Raw genomic sequence first — 25,935 nt, 5'->3', positions numbered from 1 at the left:
CTCTCTAGGCAGAGGGCAGAGTTCAGTAAGCCCAGGGAAGAACTCTCAATTTGTGCCCACATCCTAAACGCCACCGATGAGTCAGGCAATGGCAATTACTCAGCTCTCTATGTACCCCAGGCTGATGTCTGGTGGTATTGTGGGAAAAGGAACCTCTGTAACTTCTTACCATTCAACTGAACTGGGACTTATGCTTTAGTCTCCTTGGCCATTCCCTTCATCCTGGCATTCCGTAAGACATCCAGAAATACACATGGCCACCGAAACTGGAGAGATTTAACAAATTCTTTAAATGCCAATATATATGCTGACTCAGTAGGAGTCCCTAAGGGGTTGCCTAATGAATTCAAGGCCTTAAACCAAATAGCTGCTGGGTTTGAGTCAGCGCTCTTCTGGTGGTCAACTATTAATAAGAATGTGTATTGGATTAACTCCATCTGTTTTAAGCAACAGAACTTCATCGATTATACTTGGGACACCCTCAAAGGGGTGGCTTGTCAGTTAGATGCCACCAGCTGAATGTCCTAGGAAAACAGGCTTGTGCTAGACATGATGCTAGCAGGAAAGGGGGCAATGTGTTACGTTTGGTGGGAAATGAACTTTCATTCCCAATGTGTTATGTTTGGTGGGAAATGAACTTTCATTCCCAACAAGATTGCCCCAGGTGGGACCATCACAAAAGCTTTATAAGGATTGACAACTCTAGCCAACAAACTGGCAGAAAAATGCTGGGATTAATGACCTATTTATGGGTTGACTAGAAGGTTGGTTTGGAAAATGGAAAGGCATGGTGGCTTCAGTCTACGTCTGTCATAATTGTGGCAGGAGTCTTAACAACAGTGGGATGTTACACTATCCCTTGTGTGAGGGGCCTAGCATGAAGATTAAATGAAACAGCTTCTAATAATCAACTGCCAGTTACTTACCAGCAAAATAAACTGCTACTATTAGAAAGCAAATTAAACTCACTCTCCTATGAGGAAGAAAGTAAACAAATTCTAGAACAATTCATGGGCCAAAACGGTTTAAATGAAAATGAGACCAAAGGAAGTAAATAGAAGAACAAAAAGGGAATTTATGAGAAAACATTTTAAATGGTCCTTTTTCAAGACACGATAAACCTAAGTACTGGCAGCCAGCCTGCGGATACAACAAACTGCACAACTCATGCACCTAGAAGGTCTTCAGCCCATTCAGGGGAGGAAAGTTTCATTACTGGAAGATCACAACTGAAGCAGGGAAGGGGCCCAGGGTATAACCTTATAAGTGGGATGTTGAGACTTAGGCGACCTCCTGGAAGATTGTGACCCCATAGTACTCGGCCAGTGAGGAACTGGGGGAGGGACTTGAGTGCTAGGAGATAAATTACCCGCTGTAACTGCCCGACGTGTGCCTACCCACCAGACATCCAGTCTACCAGACCACTGTTAAAAGTTGCGCTTCCACTGTTCTTCATGTCTTCAAATCCATCCTTTGGATTTGGAGGGGTGAATGTGTGTTTCTCACAAAAGACTTTGAGAAGCCTTGGCATTAGTTCTTAAGATGTCAGGTGGAATTTTTCAGTGAAGCCATGTGGTACTGGGTTTTTCTCTGTTACAAGGTTTTTTATTATTTGCTGGTTTTATGTCTGTTCAGATTTTCTATTTCATTGTGATTCCGTCTGGGAAGATGTATGTTTCTAGGAATGTATTCATTTCTGCTAGTTTAACCAATTTGTTGACATATAATTACTAGTCTTTTATAATCCCTTTTTTAAATTTCTGCAACATCAATGGTAATGTCTCCTTGATATTTCTGTTTTTATTTAAGTCCTCTCTTTACTTCGTAAGGGTTTGGCCTCTTGATCTTTTCATAAAACCAACTTTGAGTTTTGTGGGCGTGTTGTTTTTCTGTTGTTTTCATGTTCTGTTTGTTCTTTTTCCTTTTTTTGTTATTGTTTATATACTCTCTATTCCATTTTTTCTGCTCTTATATTTATTATTTCCTTTCTTCTGCTAACTTTAGCCTTAGTTTATTTACCAAACTAACATTTGCTAGTTCTGCTTACCAAAAGAGGTCCACTAGGCGCTTGCATCCCACACTTGGCTTTCTGCCAGCAAGCTAGGCTTCTTACACATTTCAAATGTAAGGGTATTTTGAGATCATTTCAGGCCCAAGGTGTCTAATTTATGATCATCATGTTAGCATCAGGCACCTTAACTCAGCATTTGGTTCATTCCACAGCCGCAATGCTGACTATCAGTATCAAGGGAAACAGGTTAGAAATCTGCCTCTCAGGACCCACTTAAACAGAAAGAGACCAAATTCTGAAATGGTGTCATATCTTCCTGCCACTGAGCAGTTAGGAAAGAAAACAGGAAAACTCCATCCAGTTAAGAGGAAGGCCAGGAAAAAAAGTTAACCAAAAAAATTCCTGTCCTCAGCTGGTCAGCATCATCAAAATCATCTTGTCTCACAAAATCTTCATCTCTTCCAGGAACCAAAGAAATAGCGTCAGCCTCGATTCTCATGACTTAATTATAAATTGGTAATGTTTGTGACCACATTGTAAAACAGGGGCATTAGAAAATGAGACTCATCTTCGTACCCAAACGTACCATACTCTGGGCAGAGTTGCTGCTGTTAAGATGGAGGAACTTCACCGGAAGCCTTCTTGGGTTCTTCAGGCTCTTCCTCATTCTATAAATGTTGGTACCCACTGCTGCAGACCAGCTCAGCTGGTGCTGATGCCACCGATGCCAACTGTATGGTGCAGCTACAGGGAAGATAGAGTGAGTGAGCAAGCTGAACAGGTGCAGGAGCTGCAGCTGGGAGTGCTGCCAGGCTGAAGGCAAAGTGCCTCAGGTGGGTCTCAATGGCAGCCACTGCACCTGGGCAGGATGCACTCCTCAAGCTATACGCACTGCCAGTTCTGAGAATTTTATAACTGCCCTTTGGATTTCTCTGAACCATTGGTTTTGCAGGAGTGTGTTGTTTATTTCCACCTGTTTGTGAATGCTCCACATTTCTTCCTGCTATTGATTTTAAATTTCATTCTACTGTGGTCAGAAAACTACTTGACATTACTTCAGTTTTCTTAAGTTTGCTGAGATTTGTTTTGTGACCTAATGTGTCATCTAGCCTGGAGAGTACTTCCTGTTTGCCTTAGAAGAATATGTATTCTGCTCCTCCTGAGTTGAACGTTAGGTCCGTTTGGTCTGTCGTGTTGTTCCAGTCCTCCATTTACTTACCTTCTATCTGGTTGTTCTACTTATTAAAAGTGGGCTATTATTAATACCTAGTATTATTGTTGTGCCGTCTATTTATTCCTTCAGTTCTGTCAGTGATTGCATTATATGTCGGGTGTTCTGAAGTTGCTTTATATGTTGAGTGTTCTGATGTTTTGTTACGGCCTCCTGGTTAAGTCACCTTTCTGTCATTATGCAATGTCCTCCTTTTCCTCTCGTTATGAATTTTAACTTAAAGTTCACTTCCATGGTGTAAGCATCCTAGATGGAGCAGGCACCCCTGCTCCCTTGGTTACTCTTTGCATAGAATAGCTTTTTTATCCTTTCATGTTTGGCCTATTCATGTCCTTAAATCTAAATGGGTCTTTCGTTGGTAGCATCTAGTTGGATCTTATATACTTTCTGTCCATTTAGCTATGCTGTTGGTTAAAAGGACAATGTCTTTTGATTGGGAGTTTAATCTATTTGTTTTTAAAGTAATTGATAGTGTAGCCAGGTGCAGTGGCTCATACCTGTAATCCCAGCACTTTGGGAGGCTAAGGTGGGTGGACCACAAGGTCAAGAGATCGAGACCATCCTGGTCAACAAGGTGAAATCCCGTCTCTACTAAAAATACAAAATTAGCTGGGCATGGTGGTGCGCGCCTGTAATCCCAGCTACCCAGGAGGCTGAGGCAGGAGAATTGCTTGAACCCAGGAGGTGGAGGTTGCGGTGAGCCGAGATGGCGCCATTGCACTCCAGCCTGGGTAACAAGAGCGAAACTCTGTCTCAAATAATAAATAAATAAAATAAAATAAAGAAATTGAAGGACTTATTACCATTTTCCTCATTGTTTTCTGTCTTGTATCTTCTCTGTCTTTTCCTCTCTGGCTGTGTTTGTTAGAGTTCATTGATTTTTTTTGGATAGTGACCTGCTTTGATTATTTTAGGTAGTGACATGTTTTGATTTTTTTCCTTGTTTATTTTTTGTATATCTTTCGTAGGTTTCTTTTTGTGTTTACCTTGAGTCTTAAACAAAATATCTTATGTTTATAGCAACAACCTTCTTTAAGCTGTTAAATTCAATTACTTCTGTTTCCACCCCACCACACTTTCTGTTATTGATGTCACAAATTTTATCTTTTTATATTACATATCCATTAGTACATTGTTGTAGCTATTTTTGTACTTTGGTCTTTTCAATGCTGTATCAGAGTTTAAAGTAATTAATTTAGCACCATTACAGTATCCTGTATTTGTGTATAAATTTATCTTTACCAGTGAGTTTTATACTTTTGATGCTTTTGTGCTTCTCTAAAGTATCGTTTCATTTCAATTTGAAGGGCAGTTTCTTATAAAGCAGGTCCTGTAGTGAGGAACTCCCTCAGCTTTTATTCATCTCATAAAATATTTCTCTTTCGTCATTTTTGAAGGATGATTTTTATCAAGTATAGTATTCTTTAGTGACAGTTTCATTTTTCTTTCAGCACACTGAATATGTTATTTCTCTCTCTTCTGGCTCACAACGTTTCTGCTGAAAAATACACTGATAATCTTATGAATGTTCTCTTGTACATGATTTCTCTAGCTGCCTGTGAAATTCTCTTTTCATCTTTGACTTTTTGTAATTTGATTTTAATATGTCCCTATGGGGTCTTCTTTGGGTTCTTCATAGTCTGCATCCAGTAGGCTTCCTGAAGCTGGATGTTCATTTTGTTCCCCAAATTTAGGAAGCTTTCAATCATTACTGTCTCAAATGAGCTTTCCTCCTGTTTTTTTTTTTTCCTTTTTTCTCCTTCTGAAAATCCCATAATAATATATTGATATATTGGCCTACTTGATCGTGTCCATTATTCTTCTGTTCATTGTGGGATTTTTGTTGTTGTTGCTGTCTTCATTTTTTGTTTCTCTGGCTGGACAATTTCAAACAACCTGTCTTCAAGTTCACTGATTATCTCCTCTGCTTTATCAGTTCTGATTCAGAGTCTCTGTGGTAAAATTTTCAACTCAGTTATTGTATTCTTTAGCTCCAAACTTTCTATTTGATTCCTTTAATAATATTTTCTATATCTTTGTTGATATTCTCATTTTATTCATTCATAATTTTTCATTGAGTATCTCTATGATGGTTATTTTGAATTATTTGTCATATAATTTTTATATCTTTATTTTCTTAGAATTGGTTTGTTTTGTTCCTTTGTTTCTCTGGCTAGGTCATGGTTCCCTGTTTCTTTGTGTGCTTATTACCTTGTGTTGGGATCTGTGCATTTGGAAAAAAAAAAAAAGCTAACTCTCTCAGTCTTTGTGGTCTGGCTTCACGCTGAAAGAAAAAATAAGCTTCAAAAATAAACCTGGCTAGAGATTCTCTGTGCCTTCCAAACCTTTTATAAGAGTGCATTTTCACTCCACTTGTACTCGTAAATTTCCAAGTAGAGGGATTTTGCTGGTTTCTGTTTTGTAGAGCTCATATTTTCTTTCTTTTTCTGGTGTCTGCCTGTTGTGTTGCAGGTTCTGTGGAATTCCTGTGAGGTGATCAGATCGTTTTGTTTTCAGTAGTGTGCATAAGTATGCTGCATCCCATCAGTGCTTCTAGTTGGATGAGATAGAAAGCAATCCCTCAGGCAATCGCTTTAAAAGCTGGAATGTTGAACATATGCTCCTTTCTTCTCTCCCACTTTCCCTGACCAGAGAGAGGCTGACAAGGTACAGAGGCCTTGTCTACTCTACCATAGGACCTCTGGAACAGTAGGAAGCCACCAAGATTTTCTCTGTTCTCAACAGTCTCCAGGAATCTGGGGTATGCCAGGTCCTGCAGTGCTCCAAGGCAGATAAGACAGAAACCAGTCCTTCTGATAGTACCCCCACAAGCTGGAATTTCAGACACATGAATCAACTCTTTTCCGCCCCAAGGAGAAGCCATAAATTGGGAGTTTTCCTAATCATTGTATGCTGAGCGGTAGAGAGAAGCAACAGCAAGTATGTGCTAGTTCAAGCCATCATCTTCGTTTTCAGTGGCCCCCAGGCTGGTGCCATTCCCTGTCAGCTTTTAGATCCAGGAAAGACAAAAGCTAGCTCCTTGGGTAGCCTTGATGGTGCTAAGTCTAAGTGTTAGATATATGTCCAGTGTTCTCTTTCCCTCCTTGAGGAGAAGCCAGAAATTGAGAGTTTCCTTCTGACCATTGATCATGCCACCCTATGCCAAGAGGCTCTGGTAAGTAAATGCCACTAATTTTTCTACCAACTCTGACATGGCTGGTTTTGAATTCACCTGGGTTATAGGAGCCTCTTAAGTGGTTTCTGGTTTTCTTACAAAAAGAATTAGTCAGCATATTGTTGAATTTTTCTCTCCATGAATAAAGTAAGGTCTTAGGGCCTGCTATTCCACAGTCTTGTTGACATATCCAACATAAATTCTTAAAGCAATTTTGAAAGCATGCTTTATGCAAGCAAACATCACTTTCTCATTTGACTTTTGACTACAGAAATAATTGACCCATATAGAAAGCTGGTTTGTTTAAAGTGCCAAGCATATTGAATTGATGTTGTTTCTTTTTAGCTACAAAGCATTTTCTTTTACCTGTTGGCTTACATATGCTGGAAAGAAGCTGTGCCAAGTGAGAAACTGCAGAAATATTCCAGTCAAGAAATTATTTTTTTTCTTGGTCAAATGGAATGAAACGTAAGTTTAATCTTTACTCTGTTTGGATCATTTATCTAATAAAGATCAGCTTTCTCCCCCCCCCCCCACTTTTTTTAAACCAAAAGATGTGATTAAAAAAATATATGCTGCCAGTGATTTGATTCAGTGGAATGATAAATATGCTAGGGCCAATAGATAACTGACTGTTCAATTCAACAGATTAAAATTCCAGTTAGAAACCCAGACAAGTGTCCAATTCACACTATTGAACTGAGAAAAAAAGGAAATTGAAAAAAAGACTTATTAATCATTCACACACTGTGCATATCAGGAATGTGCTCTCTTTGAGCTAGAAGTAGAGAGAGTCCAGAAATAACAAAGAAAAGACAACCCTCCTGATAATGTGGGTAATCTCCATTTTCTCCATTTTCTCACATGAGCTGAAGTACAAATTTATTTAAACAATCAAATTTGTTTTACAATAAGCTTAATTTGGGGTGACTGGCTCCCACTAACTTCTTCTGTAAAGATTTGTTAAATCAAGAAGATAAAATGCTTTCCTAACATTATCACTGTCTTTCTCCCCTTTTTTCGCTCCCCACACTCAACGTAACCCTTCTCCTTACTCAGAATCTCAAGGGGCTCCTAGGCCTCATCCACGGCTTTTCCATGACTACTGCTGCATTTCTTCATGCTCTGCTGACTTGCTCTTAGTCATTTCTCTGCAGTGTCTATTACTTCACTCAGATCAATATTCCCACCTCAAGCAGAAGAAAATTCCCCAGCCTACTCTCCCTCAGCTCTTTCAGAGGATCTGGCTTTCCTAGCAGATAATTTGACTCTCAGCATGATGCTTTTCTATCAATAAAAATGTGCCCAAATTTGTAGAAGAGGGTGATGTTAGTACCATCTACCCTACTCTTAGTCTTACCGTAATCGGCGGAGACTGACTCCTGAAACATGGCGTGTGACCTTCAATTCTCACATACTTCATGGTGCCTCCCATTCCAAACTAACGCTACCTTCTTCTAGGACCATGACAATCTCTATCTCCCCTTCCTTGAGTAAGGCTATTTATTCCTTTGACCAAAGACCTGACACTCAATAATATCCCTTTTACTTTCATAGAATCAGTTCTGCCTGTAAAATTTTTCAGTAGCTCTCCAATTCTTATAAGGCAAAGTACAAATTATTTAGCAAAGCAAACAAGGCCTTCTGTGTTTTGGTCCCTACCTATCTCTTTATCTTTACCTCCAGAATTACCCCCATTCCTGTTCTTGCTATCCACCAGTCATTTGCATCTTACCTACTTACCTTAACTATCCCTTGACTGTCCACCAGTCATTCTTTGCATCGGTCCACTTACCTTAACTATGATCTGAGAAGTCATGCCTCTGCCAGTGTTATTCCATGTCGGGAGCACAGTATTCCACTCGCCCATCTGGGAAACACATAATTATCCTTCAGGATGCCTCTTCCACCTCTTCTATAAACCCTCCTGGATCACTGGGTAAAACTGTCCATCTTTTCTTTCATTGCTTTGTCTAACCTGTAAATTTCTCTGATAATACTTTACTGAATGTGTGTGTTTAGATTTCTGTCTGCTCCGACCAAATGGTACAAAGATGTTTTTTAAAAAAACAAAAATTATTTAGTTGCCAGCAGCTAAGCTGCACCAGGCAGGGTAAGAGTCCAATGAGTATTATTGGGCAAGTTAATAAATCTGGTATAAGTGACTCCTTTAAAAAGTCATTAACCAAGCCAAGTGCAGTGGCTCATGCCTATAATCCCATCATTTCAGGAGGCTAAGATAGATGTATCACTTAAGGTCAGAAGTTCGAAACCAGCCTGGCCAACATGGTGAAACCTGGTCTCTAAAAACATAAAAATTAGGCAAGCATGGGACTCACACTTGTAATCTCAGCCACATGGTAGGCTGATGTAGGAGAATCGCTCGAACCCAGGAGGCAGAGGTTGCAGTGAGCCAAGATCACTCTACCCTGGGCTACAGAGCAAGTCCCAAAGAGAAAAAAAATCATTGATCCACTCAATCCCCAAAAGTATTCTTCTGATTTAATTAAAAGTAATTTCTGGTTGTTTTAGAACATCAGATTTATTTTCAACTCACACAGTTGTGCCATCATATAGATAATTCCAGATAAAAATCTAATTCTAAAATCAATTTCAAAGAAAAGATTTAAACATAAGACCCAACACCATAAAAACCATAGAAGAAAACTTAGGCAATACCATTCAGAACATAGTCATAGGCAAGGGCTTCATGACTAAAATACCAAAAGCATTGGCAACAAAGGCCAAATAGACAAATGAGATCTAATTAAACTCCAGAGCTTCTGCACAGCAAAAGAAACGGCAACCAACAGAATGGGAAAAAATTTTTGCAATCTACCCATCTGACAAAGGACTAATATCCAGAATCTACAAAAAACTAAAACAAATTTACAAGAAAACAGCAACTCCATCAAAACTGGCCAAAGGATATGAACATTCACTTCTCAAAAGAAGACATTTATGCAGCCAACAAACAAAAGAAAATGTTCATCATCACTGGTCATTAGAGAAATGCAAATCAAAACTACATTGAGATACCATCTCATGCCAGTTAGAATGATAATCATTATAAAATCTGGAGACAACAGATACCGGAGAGGATGTGGGGAAATAGGAACACTTTTACACTGTTGGTGGGAGTGTAAATTAGTTCAACCATTTTGGAAGACAGTGTGGCGATTCCTCAAGGCCTTAGAAATAGAAATTCCATTTGACCCAGCAATCCCATTACTGGGTATATACCCAAAGGATTATAAATCATTCTATTATAAAGACACATGCACACATATTTCATTGTGGCACTTTTTACAATAGCAAAGACTTGGAACCAATCCAAATGCCCATCAATGATAGACTGGATAAAGAAAATGTGGCACATATATACCGTGGAATACTATGCAACCATAAAAAAGGATGAGTTCATGTCCTTTGCAGGGACATGGATGAATCTGGAAACCATCATTCTCAGCAAACTAACACAAGAACAGAAAGCCAAACACCACATATTCTAACACATAGGTGGGTATTGAACAATGAGAACAAAGGGACACAGGGAGGGGACCATCACACACTGGGGTCTGTTAGGGGATGGGGGGCTAAGGGATGGATCACAGGGGTGGGGAGATTGGGAAGGAATAACATTGGGAGAAATACCTAAAGTAGGTGATGGGGGATGGAGGCAGCAAAGCACCATGGCATGTGTATACCTGTGTAACAATCCTGCAAGATCTGTACATGTACCCCAAAACTTAAAGTATAATTTAAGAAAATCTGAGTGCTAATTCTTATACTTACTGATTAATTTGGCCCAGTCCCCACAATCAGAAAGCGTCAGCGCTAGCATTTAGACCCACTGTGACTCCTAAGCTGACAGTTTTACTGTGACTTGCATACTTTTTCTTACAGCATATAAAATGTTGAGAAGAGTATTTACATCCCATGAAAAGTACTCACGTTTTAAATTAAGTAAAATAATAACCACCTCTGTTCTCCATTCTCCTGCCAGTGGCTATCCCATTTCTTTTCTCTGCTTTGTAATGAGACCTTCCAAATAACTACCTACATTCACTTCATTCAGTTTTTTTTGTCTGCTGTATAACATACTCCAATCAAGCTTTCATCACCTCTGCCCCACTGAAATTGTCACCAGTAACCTTCATGGCTAAATCCCACGTTTGTTTCTCAGTCCTCATTTGACATGACCTGTCAGAAGCTTTGGCACTGTCGATCTCACGCTCCATCTTGAAATTTGCTTTCCACATGACTCTTACCTCACTGGCTGTTTGTTCTTCATGTCCTTTCCTTCTCCCGGACTGATTATAATCTTAGCCCTTAACCCTCTTCTCTGTGATGTATGTCATTATTCTCTCACTTTTCACTAATGGTTGCATGCCTTTAAATACCATTTATCTGCCAACAACTCCCAAATTTATAACACCAACCCAGGCATCATTCACAAACTCCACACTTAGAGAATCAATATGTCTTAAACTAAATTTTTGATCTTATATTTCAAACCACTCCACCCATGGATGGCCACTCTGGATAATCAATTCTAATTCTAGCTGGTCAGATCAAAATCCTTAGTCTGAATCTCCTTTTAGTCCCCATGTTCAGAAAATCCTCCTAACTCTCTTCTCAAAACATATCCAGAATACGTTCTCATCACCTCCAGTGGTCTAAACAACCATCATCTCTCCTCCATATACCACAATGGTTGTATAATGGTCTCCCTACTTCTCTTACACCTTTATAGTCCTTCTTGCACAACAGCTAAAGTGGTCTCTTTAAAATATCAGTCAAGGCCTGTCACTTTTGGGTCTGAAAATCCTGAACTGGTTCTCCATTTTACTCAGTGAAAAGATAAAGTCCTTGCAATGGCCTCCTGGTTTTATTTTGTCTCAGTATTAATAGGAGAGTTCTGAACAATGTAGCTTTTAGTGAGGTGCAGTGGCTCACTCCTGTGATCCTAGCACATTAAGAGATGGATCATTTGAGATCAGGGGTTCAAGACTAGCCTGGCCAACATGGCAAAACCCCATGTCTACTAAAAATACAAAAATTAGCCAGGTGTGGTGGCCTGCACCTGTAATCCCAGCTACTCAAGAGGTTAAGGCAGGAAAATCACTTGGACACAGGAGGCAGAGGTTGCAATGAGCTGAGATGGCACCACTGCACTCCAGCCTGGGTGACAGACTGAGACTCTGTCTCAGAAAAAAAAAAAAGAAAAAGTGTAGCTTTCAAAATCTCTCACTTTTCACTCTCAGAAACTTACTCTGGTTTTAGAAAAACGATTTCATATAGAAGAATACAATTTTAAGAAAATTTTTAATGATTATTAATTCTTAGATACTACAGTGAGGCAAATGTGGTTAAAACTTGAGATCTGTACTTGTTCCTTAGGTTTTTTTTTTTTTAAAAAAAGCAACTTAACTCTATTTACTGAATTGTCTCTTAAAGTTTTTTCCTTTTTGTCTGAAAGTTTATTCCTTTGATTTTTAAGTAGCCATACAAAAGTTAAAAAAAAATTGAGTGAATGTGAGATTATTCTGACTTTAAAAATTCATATGTATTAAAGAATGAATAAATAACTACTTAGGAAGCACTTATTCTAAAGGAATTTCTTTTTATTAATAAAAATAACAATGGAAATTGGCAGTAACTATCCACTGTAACTTATATAATTTTTTCATGCTTGTTATAAAAAAACCAACACGTGAAGCTATACATGAAGAAGCCAGACCTAATGGGAAAAAAGAACCTTCTAGATCATGTGAGAAATAAGGTGAAATTACAGTTTTTATCCTAGCACAGAAACATGAAAGCTGAATAGAGTCAATTATAGGTAAAAGAAAGAACATTAAAGAAATTGCTGTGCATTCCATGGGATCATCAGCATTTTATGTCAAGTTTCAGAGCTGCTTTTAAGCTGAGAAATAATCCATATTACCTTAAATGAATATAACAAGTATGAAAGAATATGCATGAAACATATAGATACCCAATTTAATTTTTTTTTTCTTTGAGACAGAGTTTTGTTCTTGTTGCCCAGGCTGGAGGACAATGACACAATCTCAGCTCACCACAACCTCCGCCTCTAGGGTTCGTGATTCTCCTGCCTCAGTCTTGAGTAACTGGGATTACAGGCATATGCCACCATGCCCTGCTATTTTTTTTTTTTTTTTTTTTTGTATATTTAGTAGAGACAGGGTTTCTCCATGTTGGTCAGGCTAGTCTAGAACACCCGACCTGCCTCTGCCTCCCAAAGTGCTGTGAATACAGGCATGAGCCAGCACACTGGGTTGACAGTCTTTAACAATAGAAGATTCTTCTCACTCTAGTCTTTTCTTTATTTTTCTCCTTTGAGTCTAGCTAGACTTACCTATTTGTCAGTTCTCACGCTGTCACAAAGATACTACAAGAGACTGGATAATTTCTAAATGAAAGATGCTTACTTGACTCACAGTTCTGCATAGCTGGGGAGGCCTCAGGAAACATCAGATCATGGCAGAAGGGAGAGGAGAAGCGAGTACTTTCCTTACCAGATGGCAGGAAAAGAGAGAGCAGGAGAAACTTCCACTTATAAAACCTTCCGATCGTGTAAGAACTGACTCATTATCACGAGAACAGCACGGAGGGAAATGCTCCTATGATCCAGTCACCTCCCAGCAGGTCCCTCTCTCAATAACCGGAGATTATAATTCAAGATGAGATTTGGATGGGGACACAAAGCCAAATCATATCAACTTATATTTTATATGCCTACAAGAAATGATGTGTTTTTTACACTCTGAGTATTAAATGCACAATGGCTAATACAAATTATTATAATACTGATTGAATAAATGAATATAATGCTGATATTCAACCTAAAATTTGCCATATTTGTGTTATATGCTAGTAGTTCCACTTTGTGTAAAAGAAAAAGAAAGACTTAGAAAGGTTAAATACATCTTGTTAATAAGGTCATTTTTTGAACACAGACATATCCAAATCCAAACTTGGACTCATTCTCTCCACAGACAGCTTATATATTGGCATCTCACAATTATTATTAACTCAATAACATCATTCCCTAAATTGTATTCATTATTCCCACCTCAATTTTCTCTTTCTTCCTTGTTCCCTATCAGTTAAAACATTTGTTGTAATCTAGAAACTAGAATTCATCTTTAATTCTTTATTGTCTCATTCCACTGGTATGCCATCAGTCAGATATTAGTTATTCCTTTTACTTCTAAAATAGCTCTTCTGTCCTTCATCCTGTTAGCTGCTCTTTGACCACCCTGGATCTGGACCTGATTATCTTAGTGGACACCATGTGAAGCAGAGAGAGATGTACTTTCTTAAATTAAACTGTGGTCACTGAACTAAATCAACTTCCACTTATCCCCATGGCTGGATGCTGTGCAGGCACTGAAGAGAAGGAGTTACCAATGTTTGATTTGAAACCTTGGGTGAAATCTGTTCCCTAGTCTCAGATTAGAAAGCCAACTCCTAGTGTGAGAAGATGCTTAATATCACCTGAGGCCTCACTGGGTAAACTTCAGTCAGCACCTTTTAGCTGGACAAAGGCTTTGTTCATCATCCATATTCTAATAATCACCTGCTCAAACAACTTAACATCAAAGTTCACCTGGGAATGACAAGGCCAGTAGATTCTCTTTATTTCTCTCACACTTCATGGCCATCAGATATCATCCCATAAAGCTGCTCAGTCACTCCTCAAGTCTCTTTCCTTTCTCCTTCGCATTCATCAGTGATTCATCTCCCATGACTCTGGCCCTGTCTGCCAAACTTGGTTCTGATTTTCTCATTCCTGTTTGGCTTTCTCATCTACTAATAAACATATCTCCCCATCTCAGCTCCTAGAAAAAAATTTCTTTCATCTCCTTATCTCACAAATAGTTCTTTCCCAAACATCATGCTTCTCTGAGGCATTATCATATAATGATCATGTAATTGACATATGTTTGTATAATGATCATATATGAGAATCTGTTTATATAATTCTACACAATTGAGATGACTCCAGGAGAGAATGAAAGGTACATGTCTTCCTTCCCCTATTAGGGACATCAGATCACAGTCTCAACTTTCTGTCAAAAGACCCTTCTCAATCACATCACCCATGTATATGTCCCACCCAGTCTTATAGTATTATTAAGGATCTTCTGGACACTTGCTTATATATATATATTGATGACTCCAACTCTAACTCGAGTTTTTCTCACCATTAAAAATCTTGTGTCTATCCTTAGGCAATTGTACTTGCTGGTATTTGTAATCCATCCAGGATCTGAGCTCAGAGAGTCTTGACGTTATTATATCCAGAGATTGTATATGTGTTAAATTTCAGTGACCATTTCCCAAATTCCTAGGACCTCATCATGACCCAGAATGGTCCACACTTAAAATGGCCAACAACTCTCTACACTTTGGCTCCATGTTTCAAATATTCCTTTTTGACTTTAGGGAGAAGTTCAAATTCCTTTGCCTGGCATGTAGAGCTCTTAAGCTCTACAATCTGGCAACCACCTATCTTTCTAATTACATCCTCCACAGCTTCTCCTATTAGTTTGACTTATTTTGTTCTAGCCACAATGAACCATTCACCACTTCTCAGATACACCTAATCTTTCATCCATGTATGCCCTTGTCTGTGCTTTTTCCTCTTTCTGGAATCTTCTTTTCCAAATCTCCATCTCATTATAGCTAACTTAATCTTTCAGAACCATTTTGAGTTACTTCCTGCCTTCTCCAACTCCCTAACACAATGTCTTTCTAAGTCTGTTTTTCATCAATACTTGCAACAACTTAAGAATAAATGTTCAAGTTATTGTAACTATCAATATACACTTACATGTCAACATTATCAGGAATAATTTTTACCAGTTGACAAAATCTCACTATTCTACATACTTCTGTTAAATTCCCATTTTTACAAGATCAAATAAAAAATTTCAAGACTGTCTCTATTCAAATAAATATCTTTGTCCCAGACCAGTACAATGCTAATGTTCTTATTAAAATATCAGTACAATTGGGTAGGTAATGCTACCTCTTTCTCTTATTCTTAGGATCAATTTTCCCCTTGAAATAGAGTCACTGCCAAGGGAATCCATGCTCACTGTAAAACTGTTTGGGATTGCCTGTGCAACCAACAGTGCGAGTTTACTGGCGTGGTCTTGTCTTCCACTGTTTCCAAAAGAGTAAGTATATCGATTGTGAGTAGTAAGCCTATCATTTCACTAAAACATTCTTACAAGTAATCATTTTGCAGTATATGGCATAATGAGGAAATCAAGGCATTTTATTCTAAAATTGACATAGTTCAATGTAAATCATGACTACTGAAAGCAGAACTGAAAAGTAAAATTGTGGAAACGGCTTTCGAAACAGGACTCATGCTCGACTTGTGAGCTGGGTCATTTGTAATGAAAAGGTCTTGGTCTGACCAATCTCAGTTACTTTTTCTTCTCTGACCAACCGATTTCTTTGGAATTAGTAATTCAGAATGATGTGGATTAATACTGTCATTTAGAAAGAATGTAAGTCACGGAATTGTGGCTAAAGTAAAATTATAAAAGGTAACTGGCTTACTGAGCTTTTCTTACCAAGAAGAAATATTTAGTAACTTTAAGGTGATATTTTTCAGGAAACTAAGTCAATTATGTATTCAGATATTCTCTCAGAACTAATGATCATTGCAAACTGAAGTGTTGATTTAACCATAAATCTTAGAAACTATTAATATCTAGAATACTTGATAAAATCAATTACATGGTTTTCTATGGTATTAAGGAAAAAGTATTTTTTAAAAATCAGTCATTTTTCATATGGCTACTCTTGCTTCAGAATCAAATGATAAAATTCAGTACTTTGGACAAATTAAAACATATATTGTAATGTTAATATTTTTATAAAGTTGTTACTGCCCCTGCTATTTTAGAAAGATATGGTAATGCAAAAATATTTTTTAAAAATTGCATTAGTCTTTATTTACCAGACCTAATCAATATGAAAAATTATTAGCAACCATAATAGATGTTTAAAAATCTTCTTTGTTGTATTAATTCTGATGTACACTGTGTGTGTGTGTGTTGCTCTGTTATTTGTTTTCATGCTTTAGCCCATTTCTATACTGGTATTCCTTGAAGACAGGGAATGTGTATATATTTGTCACATCTATCTTCTAATGTAGCACCTCATACAAACAGGCAATCAGTACAGGTTTGTTTACTAAATTGAACTGAGGGGGAAAAAAAACAGTCCCTATAGAGGAGATTAAGAATGAAATAAGATTTCAAAGTCTCTAAGAAACCAGTTAGCCCTAAAAGCAATACCTATTGCTATTAGCAGACATTTCAAAGATACAGTTTGTGTGCTAAGTACTTTACTTTCTTTCTCACTAGGAGCAGCTATACAGGTGTCCTTCCTTCTCATAAGTGAGTCTCCTTAAAGTTTCACCTGCAGTATTTGTGAGATCTACCATTTTTTGTAGAATATTTCTAATTAGTCACTGAAAAAAAAGGTTAAGTTCATGTTACGCTCCCTTCATGTAACATAGTACTTGTACATACAAATCAATAAACACTAAACATATAATAATTTAGAAATATTTTTGTCTTTAAAACTAATCTTGAGGGCGTTTTTCCAGATGATCATGATAGTAAAAATACCACCTCCGTGTTGTTCTGTCATATGTCACCAGTGGTAAGCATTTTACAGGTGAGGTCATAGAAGATGAGCATTTGTGAGAGATAGCATCTGGGACTGATCCTAGGTGGCATTTTTTAAGGGGATGTGTCAAAATTGTAGATGATGAGACATCAGAAAACACAACTCACTTCAACAAGTACTCAATAAGCATTTCTAAATATTTTTTTAAAAACCTATTTCTCCTGAAAATCAGAAAAATCTGCTTTTCTCCTATGCTGGATAATTTAAGGAAATACAGATATTTTTAAGACACCAGAAACACATCACATGGTGCAACTGGGAGGCTGGGAAGACTCCACTTTACTCATTGCTTCAAGTTACGAAGATTCTAACCCAATTCACTGGATGCAGATCTTTCAAATCCAAGCAAATTGGGGACTTAATTTTATTTCCTTTCATGGGATCATCCCTGCTCATAAACATTTGATACTGAATCTGTCTTTTATTACAGTTCAGATTGTCCAGAGCTAGCCATTTGGAACTATAATGAGTGCTTATGTCATTATTTTTTCCAACACATATATCAACTGAAAATATGCAGAATTAAAGGTTTCCTCTCTCGTTGTGGTTTCCAGAAGTGGATTTCAGATGAACCAACGGTGATTAAACTCAGGTACATCAGTTAGGGCTGCATCAACGAAGTCTGAAAATACACTTCTACATTTTCAGTCCTGCAAACTTATCTTCAATTCTATCTCAGAGTCTTAAGTCCAAAAGTGAATTTGGCCCACAGAAGGTTTATAGTGAACTTCTACATTTTCAGGCCTGCAAACTTATCTTCAATTCTATCTCAGAGTCTTAAGTCCAAAAGTGAATTTGGCCCACAGAAGGTTTATAGTGCTGTCTTTTGCAGACAAGGCTTCTGCCCCGCCTACATTTGTAATGTCTCCACAATGTAGTGAGAAAGTGTTATCCTTTACCTCAACAGTTTCCATGAGCTCCCTCCCCTATTCAAGTTCAAAATTAATAGGATGGTAATTAGTTAGCATTTCTAAATTGTGCTAAGCTACTTCAGCACAGAGATTCTCAACCCTGATTAAACCACAGAATTTTCTGAGGAGATTTAAAACTAAACACAAAGCCCAAGCATGCCCAAAGATTCTAATTTAATTGGTCTGTGATCTGGCCTGAGTATCAGTATTTCTAAAGCTTCCAAGGTGACTTTAAAGCCTTGAAAAATTAAGATGTTTTTCATAATTTCAAAAAAGACCTAAAATAAATCTTAATCTCAAAACAGTTGGATTCCTTAGACACTTCCCCAAGTAGCCAGCCCTGACTCCATCGTATCAAATCGTTTCAGATATATCTTCAAAATCATATAACTGAAAAAAAATTACAGATGACAATTTCTTATCATTTTTTTCTACTATCCAAGAGAGACCCTCAGTTAGTCCAAATATGTTATTTACAGGTAAAGAACTCTATGATGAACGAAGATTTAAAAAACGGCAATGAGTGCCAGACTACTTATAAATAGATCAAAAACTAGAATGCATGTCTGAGTTTTACTACCTTAAGCTGCCTCCCTTCCTGCTCTTAGGTGCCATGTCTTTCTCCATAAACACTCTGTAAACATTTTGCTACCCTACAAGAGGGATGTATTTAGATGTTGTCCCCTCTAAATCTCATATTGAATTATCGTCCTCAGTGCTGGAGGTCGGTCCTCGCAGTAGGTGTTTGGGTAATGGGAGCAGAGCTCTCATGGCTTGGTCCTGCCCTCGAGATAGTGAATAGGCAGTCACAGATCTGGTTGTTTAGAAGTATGTGGCACCTCCTCCCACCTGGTCGTGATCTCACCATGTGAGAGAGCTGCTCCTCCTTTGCCTTCTGCCATGAGTGTAAGCTTCTTGAGGCCTCCCCAGAAGCCCAGCAGATGCCAGCACCATGCTTCCTGTAAAGCCTGCATAACTGTGAGCCAGTTAAACCTCTTCTTTTATATTGCCCAGGCTCAGGTATTTTCTTACAGCAATGCAAAAATGGCCTAACCCAGAAAATTGGTACCAGAAGTAGGGTATTGCTATGAAGATATCTGTGGATGTGGCATTAGAACGGGGTAACAGGCAGAGGCTGGAAGAGTTTGGACCACTCAGAAGAAGACAGGAAAATGAGAGAACGTTTGTGATTTCTGAGAGACTAGTTAAATAGTTGTGGCCAAAACACTGATAGTGATATAAATTCTGTGAAGGCTCACAAGGTCTCAGATAGCAATAAGGAACTTACTGGGAGCTGAAGCAAAGGTTACTCTTGTTATGCCTTAGCAAGGAATTTGGTTACATTGTGCTCATGCCCTGGGAATCTGTGGAAGTTTGAACTTGAGAATGGTAACTTAGGGTATCTGACAGGAGAAATTTCTAAGTAGCAAAGCGTCCAAGAGGTAGGCTGGTTGCTTCTAACAGCCTCATCTCAGATGCAGGAGTGAAAAATGGACTCAGAATTAGAATTTTATTTGAAAGGGAAGCAGAGCATAAAAGTTTGGAAAATTTGCTGTCTGGCCATTTGACAGAGAAAGAAAAAGCATTATCAGTAGAGAAGCTGAAGTGCGGTTGGAGCAAGTACTTGTTAGACATATTTGCATAACTAAAAAAGAGCCAGGTGCTGATAGCCGAGAAAATGTGAAGCCCTCGGAGGAAGGAGTGCTTTCTAGGGACAGGCCCAGGGCCCTGCTGCCGTGTGCAGCCTCAGACACTGCTCCCCACATGGAGGTCGCTCTGGCTCCAACCTCTGATCAAAGTGGCCCAGGTACAGCTTGGACCACCACTTTGTAAAGTGCAAGCTATAATCCCTGGCAGCTTCCACAAGGTGCTAAATCTGCAAGCACACAGAGTGCAAGAGTGAAGGAAGCTTAGCAACCTCCACCTACACTTCAAAGAATGTGCTGGAAAGCCTGGGTACCCAGGCATAAGCCTGTTCCAGGGGCAGATGCCTCGCACAGAACCTCTAGTAGGGGACTGCAGAGGAGAACTGTGGAGTTGGATTCTTCACAGAGTCCTTACTGGGGCACTGCATAGTGAAGCTGTGGGAAACGGGCCGCCGCTCTCCAGACTCTGGAATGGTAGAGTCACTAGCAGTTTACTAACTCATCATAGAAAAGCCACAGGGGCAAAGCTGACCAAGGTCTTAGGAACCCACCATTGTATCAGTGTGCTCGGGATGTGGGATATGGAGTCAAGGGTTATTTTTGGAGCCTGAAGATTTAATGACTGCCCTGCTGGGTTTCAGACTTGCATGGGACCTGTAACTTCTTTCTCTTGGCCAGTTTCTCCCTTTTGGAATGAGAATTTTTACGCAATTTCTGTACCCCATTGTATCTTGAAAATTAATAATTTGTTTTGATTTTATGGGCTCATAGATGGAAAGAACTTACCTCTAGATGAGACTTTGGACTTGGACTTCAGACATCTGAGTTAATGCCGGAATGAATTAAGACTTTGGATGACTATTGAGAAGGCGTGATTGTATTTGGCAATGTTAGAAGGACGTGAGATTTGAGGAGCCAGGGGAAGAATAACATAGTTTGGATGTTGTCTCCTCCAACTCAAGTGTTGAATTGTAGTTTCCAGTGTTGGAGGTAGGACATGATGTTCGGGTCATGGAGATGGATCCCTCATGGCCTGGGGCTGTCCTTGAACTAGTGATTGGGTACTTACAAGATCTGTTGGTTGGCAGTGTGTGGCATGTCCTTAAAATTTGCTCCCGCTCTCACCACATGAGACACCTGTTCACCCTTTGCCTTCCACCATGATTGGAAGCTTCCTGAGGCCTCCCTGAAAGCTGAGCAGATGCCAGCACCATGCTTCTTATAAAGCCTACAGAATCATGAGTCAAGTAAACTTCTTTTCTTTATAAATTATTCAATCTCAGGAATTTCTTTTTAGCAACACAAGAATAGCCTAACACAATAGGGTACCAGCTCAGCCTTGCCTAGACTACTCGTACTCATGAAACCTATTAGACGTAATAAAGTCAGCAGCCCAAATAATTTTATAACATCAGATTCTTTGGTCCTGCCTGCTACAAATTCTTTGGCTCCAAGATGCCGGCAATGGACACATAGAATACTATGGCTAAAATGGATAATTGTTTTATGTAAACACCTTATTTTATTGCTTGAGGAAAAGTGACCCAAGGTAAACCAGCCCATCTGTTCTCCTGGTGTCACAGATTTTGTGTTGGCTTTTCTAGTCAACGAATTTGTAAAATATATTTAAATTGAAAAGTGTCTTAAGGCTACTCCAGAAGAAATATTTTGAAATATGATGTTTAGTAGTGTAGTCCTTCTTCTAATGGCACCATATTAAAACATCTCAAAGTGGAAGAGCGGTTCCATTGATGTGTTTTGTCAAAGAGAATTTATAAACCCACAGCCCAGCCTAACTGACATCTTCCTACTATCTATCTGAAGCTCACCCGCAACTACCAGCAGAACTCCAAAGCTATATCAAAACTCTGAAGATCATTGATTTTGTCCAAGAAGCTCAGAAAAGTTAAGTTAATAAGGGAAGGTAAATAATAAAGACAGGCTCCAGATGTCCTGACACAAAGTCTGCTGTTCTTTCCATTACGTGGAACTCTTTTTTGTATATCCTGCCTTCAAAATGTTTCATTTTAACTAACTTAATAAATGTTTTCACTCACAGTAGTAATACTTTAAAAAATGACCAGTGGTCCCATTTGCCTGATCTTAAAAGTTTGTATTTTCATCTTCTTTCTGAGAACTACCAACACTCTTAGATGTATCTTTTCACATTTCAATTTCACATCTCAATTTCCTCATCTTTCCTATATTCTCTATTTAATGAAGTCTATGGAAATGCATTTCCTCCTTTATGCTTGCAGTATCTAAAAAGATTTTTAGGCAAATGTTATTATCAAAAAGTAAATTAACATCAAAACACATGAAGAACCTCCATAATAGTGCCAAACATGTATTTCCTTTCCCCCTTGAATGACTGTAAGTTGTCTATATATTAGCCTTAATGGATAGCTAGAAGTTAATTCACCATGCACACTGTTTTCCGATAGACTGCCCCATACACACGCCTCTGTCAAGTGTTCTGACTTTACTCTGCCACATGCGCCTCAGGGTTAAAGCCTTGGTGACTGTTAATACATCCAAGATTCAATCTGAGGACAGTGATTACCATCAAATTCTTGACTCTCCTCATCCTCTGTCAAGACCTCTTAGATCATTCAGATTTCTGGATTAAAGCATAGCCAAGACATATAAGTATGATAAGACCACAAATATAACACATTCCACAACTTAAGTATGAATAAATAATGCAACTCCTATATCACACTCTTCCTCATGAGCTCCCACCCTGTAACTAATGAGAAGAAATAAAGTTCCATCTGTGACAAGGTGTTAGTTCAGTGACTTTTAATAGTCCTTTTAGAAATATGCAGTCTCTTCTGGATAAAAATGCTGGGTCATCAGGTAACTTTCTTACTCTCTGGTTATCTTCCTAGGAGGGGGAAAGGATATGTAAGAAAAGGAGAAAACAAAAACCATACAAACAGATTATTTGCCCTGGTGACCTCCGATACCCAAATCAAAGCCCCTTTTTGAGCTGATGGATGCTAGTTGCAGCTGAAGTCTGCAGCTCATGACTGGAGCTCCCCCAGCTTGGTCAGGGTTTCCCGGGAAGCCCTGGGTGACTCAGGCTTTCACAGGCACCATAGAGCCTTCTGAGGTTTGCCAACGACTCCCAGTTGTCCCCAGGTTGGATGGTCCAGTCAGATGCCCTTATTACAGAAGCCCTTATTCCCACCAGGGAAACTCTGGAAACTCTCCCTCTCAAAAATCTTTAGATATTTCCAGATCCCATCTTATCTACACAGAACCCAGAGAAGGCCCAGCAAAGCTAAACTCACAAGTTGCTCCTGCCTGTTAATCACATGATGCCAAGTTTAATGTCCATGCCACATGTAGTACAGAACCACTCAAGAGGTGATTTCCTTCCAGGATCTGAAACGGGGAGTGCGAAGAGGAGCTCCTCTGCCTTCAGCATCATGTTTTTTGCTCACTGATCTCACACGTTTCCCATCTGCTTGCCAAAGCAGAGGAGAGGCAAACTGGGACACCTATGTCAGCCGTGCTCATTCAGCTCCTTCTTTCTCTGTCTTCTGCTTCTCACCCTCCCAAATTCCCAGGAAGTGATGGGCTTTTCTTTCGTCATGCTCTCCTATCCAATATGGCACATCCTCCTCCTTTCTCACCTCTGTTGATTCTTTTCCACGCACAGAAACATTGTCTCTGAATGCTGTGGAGAACATTATGACCTCCAAGTTTGGTGTTAGACATGTTTCTTTCTCCTCTTACATTCTGCTAACACTAATTCAAAACTTTTCCTGGGCAGATGGGGGTTTGGCCATTTGGGGTGAAGGTCATATGCCCTGAGGGCAAAAGGGAAAATTACAATAATAATTTTCTAATCTTCACCTCTATTAAACCAATCCTTACTTCCTAATACTGGCCCCTGATATTGTTACACCAAGACAGATTTTCTTCAGGTAAGGGAGGGCTGCAACAAAGAAACAGAGAAGACTGAAAATTTATCCTACTAGAAGAATATTCTCAAGTCATATAAAACATCTGCCCATATTTTAATAAAGCACATTATACTCCCCTAGGCAGGTATTTGCTTACAATATCTTTAAATAGAGAAAATAATAAAAGAGGTAGTCTTCAGAAAGCTAAAGGTCTAAAGAAAGCTTTATTTGTTGAATGTCTTCCTCATATTTTGCATAAGATCTGTTAAATGGCAAGATGGAATTGTATATTGCTTTTAGAAAAACTCACTTGATGCATTAAAGTTCTTTATAAACTTTAATTTTGTTGACTTTCAGTTTTGCATTTTCAATTCGGCATATTATAAAATCAAAGACTGTTTTCTATGATCATTGGAGCGTTTTACTGATATTTTGACTCATAATACAGCCAGGTCTGACTTCTTTTCTAATTCATATAAGGATCTGTGGATCTGGAAGTGACTGAAGCTGTTAAAACCATGCGTGCACGAACTCTTCCCTGTTTAAAGCCTTTCCTGAATGTACTCTCATTTACTATGGTAATTTACCACCAATTTTTAAACATTTAGAATATGAATAATCTTTCTATTTATGTGTAAGAAAGCGTTTCCTCCATGAAGCCCCACAACTATTTTTATTCTGCAAATCATATGCTATGCTAATTTAAATCTTTTTTCTATAAATTTAGAACTTATATCTTTAAAGGTTCACAGGGATTTAGTCACTCCGTGGAGCAAAATATGTTCTGAAGAGTTGACATCTGTATTGATTTAGGGCGGTTGTAACTCCAAGAATATAAATCCGAAATTCTTAGTCCCACCTTATAATCACCATTGATGACAATTAAAAATAAATATTATCCATTAGAAACCACTGTGGGTAAATAATTTTCTCATGTGGAAAATAAATGTAGGCTTCTACGAAAATAGCTAAGCATGTGGTATATTAAAAATGAACTGTTAGTGTCTAGGCCAGTGGACTATCTCATTTCTTTTCCAGCAACTGAATAAAGCCACTATAATAGCGATTATGTTTATATTCCAAAAGAAAACATTTACAGATAATATTAGCTTCCATCATGAAGTGACCCCTGTCTGTCTGTATATGTCGTCTTCTGCAGAAAATCCATTCTCGGCTCTATGCTATTCAGCATGACATTTCAGAGTGAGCCTCCCATGGAAATGATAGCTCCAGGAGTGTGGGATGTAAGTCAGCCATCCCCAGTGACCCTGCAGGTAAGTGCCAGGCTACAAGATTAAAGTACACTAGGCAAGTATGGGTTGACAAGTAGTGTGTTGTCAATTACAGAAACAATTTCTTCCAGGATCACACATTTTAATAGCCTTCTCTGCCTTGAGCCGTCTGGGATTTGCGAAACCTCTACTGCTTTTATTTATGTACAGTACTCTCAAAGCACTTTTGTCCCAGCTTATATAATGGCAATTTCAAACCATTCTCCCTCCAACAAGGTCATGTTGGAGAACCGTGGAGTGTTTGCCATGAGTATACTCATTATTGTACTCATTATGGCCATTCACTCTTCTTTCTGTTGTCTAAAAACAGTCATTGGTATGAATTATTAACTTGGTATCCTACTCACAGCTGCCTCAGCTTTGTGTCATATTTCTTTAAAACCTCTTCTGTTACATGTTTCTAAAATGACTAGCAATTAACTGAGTAGTAGGAAAGAAACTGAAAACAAATTATCCTTTTTTTTTTTCCTTAAAGTCTGTCTACTCTGTGTGATTTGCAATCGTAAATCAAAGGTGGTAAATGACTTCAGGCTCTGGTCCTTACTGCTTACAGCTCCTTGTGGGTTCCCGATTGTAGTTCATCAGATTGGTTGGAAACTTGAGGCACGCACAGTCTCATACACAGAAATGCATGGAATATGTATGAAAATGCATGGAATTTTTCCTCCATAGGAAAAATTAGAATATGCTCTCCGAGCAGCATCCTTTAGAACAGAGTGTTTCAACCTTACCAGCATTGACATTTTGGACAGGAAAATTCTTTGTTGTGGGGACTGTTCTGTGCATTCAGGATGCTTAGCATCATCCCTGGCTTCTTTCCACTGGATGCCCGAGGCACTTTCTCAGCTCTGACAATCAAAGAATGTCTCCAGATACTGTCACATGTGCTTTTGAGAAAAGGATTTCCTCAGCTGACATCACAGCTTGAGAGGAAGTTAGTAGAGTCTTCAGGCTCTTAAGTTTCCAGGCTTGTGGTGAAAGGTTTGGGACACAGAGTTGAGAAAAATGTGCA

The 25,935-nt window shown here is 38.7% G+C and overlaps 1 protein-coding gene and 1 long non-coding RNA gene across 7 annotated transcripts in view; one reads left to right on the top strand and one right to left on the bottom strand.

The window, feature by feature from the left end:
* The window catches only part of PIK3C2G (phosphatidylinositol-4-phosphate 3-kinase catalytic subunit type 2 gamma), a 414,912-nt gene that overhangs the window by 126,276 nt on the left and 262,701 nt on the right, over positions 1-25,935 (top strand). For all 5 annotated transcript variants that reach the window (XR_013522259.1, XR_013522260.1, XM_017975799.4 and 2 more), the window contains 3 exons: positions 6,763-6,885; positions 15,498-15,629; positions 24,791-24,905. Coding sequence is in view for 3 of the 5 variants with exons in the window: in XM_017975799.4 (XP_017831288.4) it covers positions 6,763-6,885; positions 15,498-15,629; positions 24,791-24,905 (370 nt within the window). In the remaining 2 variants the exon portion in view is untranslated. The remainder of the gene's footprint in view (positions 1-6,762; positions 6,886-15,497; positions 15,630-24,790; positions 24,906-25,935) is intronic.
* Positions 1-25,935, bottom strand: part of LOC108593067 (uncharacterized) — a 120,089-nt gene that overhangs the window by 27,927 nt on the left and 66,227 nt on the right. Inside the window, exon 3 of one of the 2 annotated variants that reach the window (XR_004728534.3) lies at positions 8,063-8,287. The exons of the other annotated variant lie outside the window; for it this stretch is intronic. This is a non-coding gene — a long non-coding RNA (uncharacterized LOC108593067). Of the gene's footprint in view, positions 1-8,062; positions 8,288-25,935 lie in introns of those variants that run through there. 2 annotated transcript variants of the gene reach the window in all.

This window comes from Callithrix jacchus, chromosome 9, assembly GCF_049354715.1.
Source record: "Callithrix jacchus isolate 240 chromosome 9, calJac240_pri, whole genome shotgun sequence".
Taxonomy (NCBI): Eukaryota; Metazoa; Chordata; class Mammalia; order Primates; family Cebidae; genus Callithrix; species Callithrix jacchus.
The sequence above is the reverse complement of the archived record's forward strand: the minus strand, read 5'-3'. Positions and strand labels throughout refer to the sequence as shown.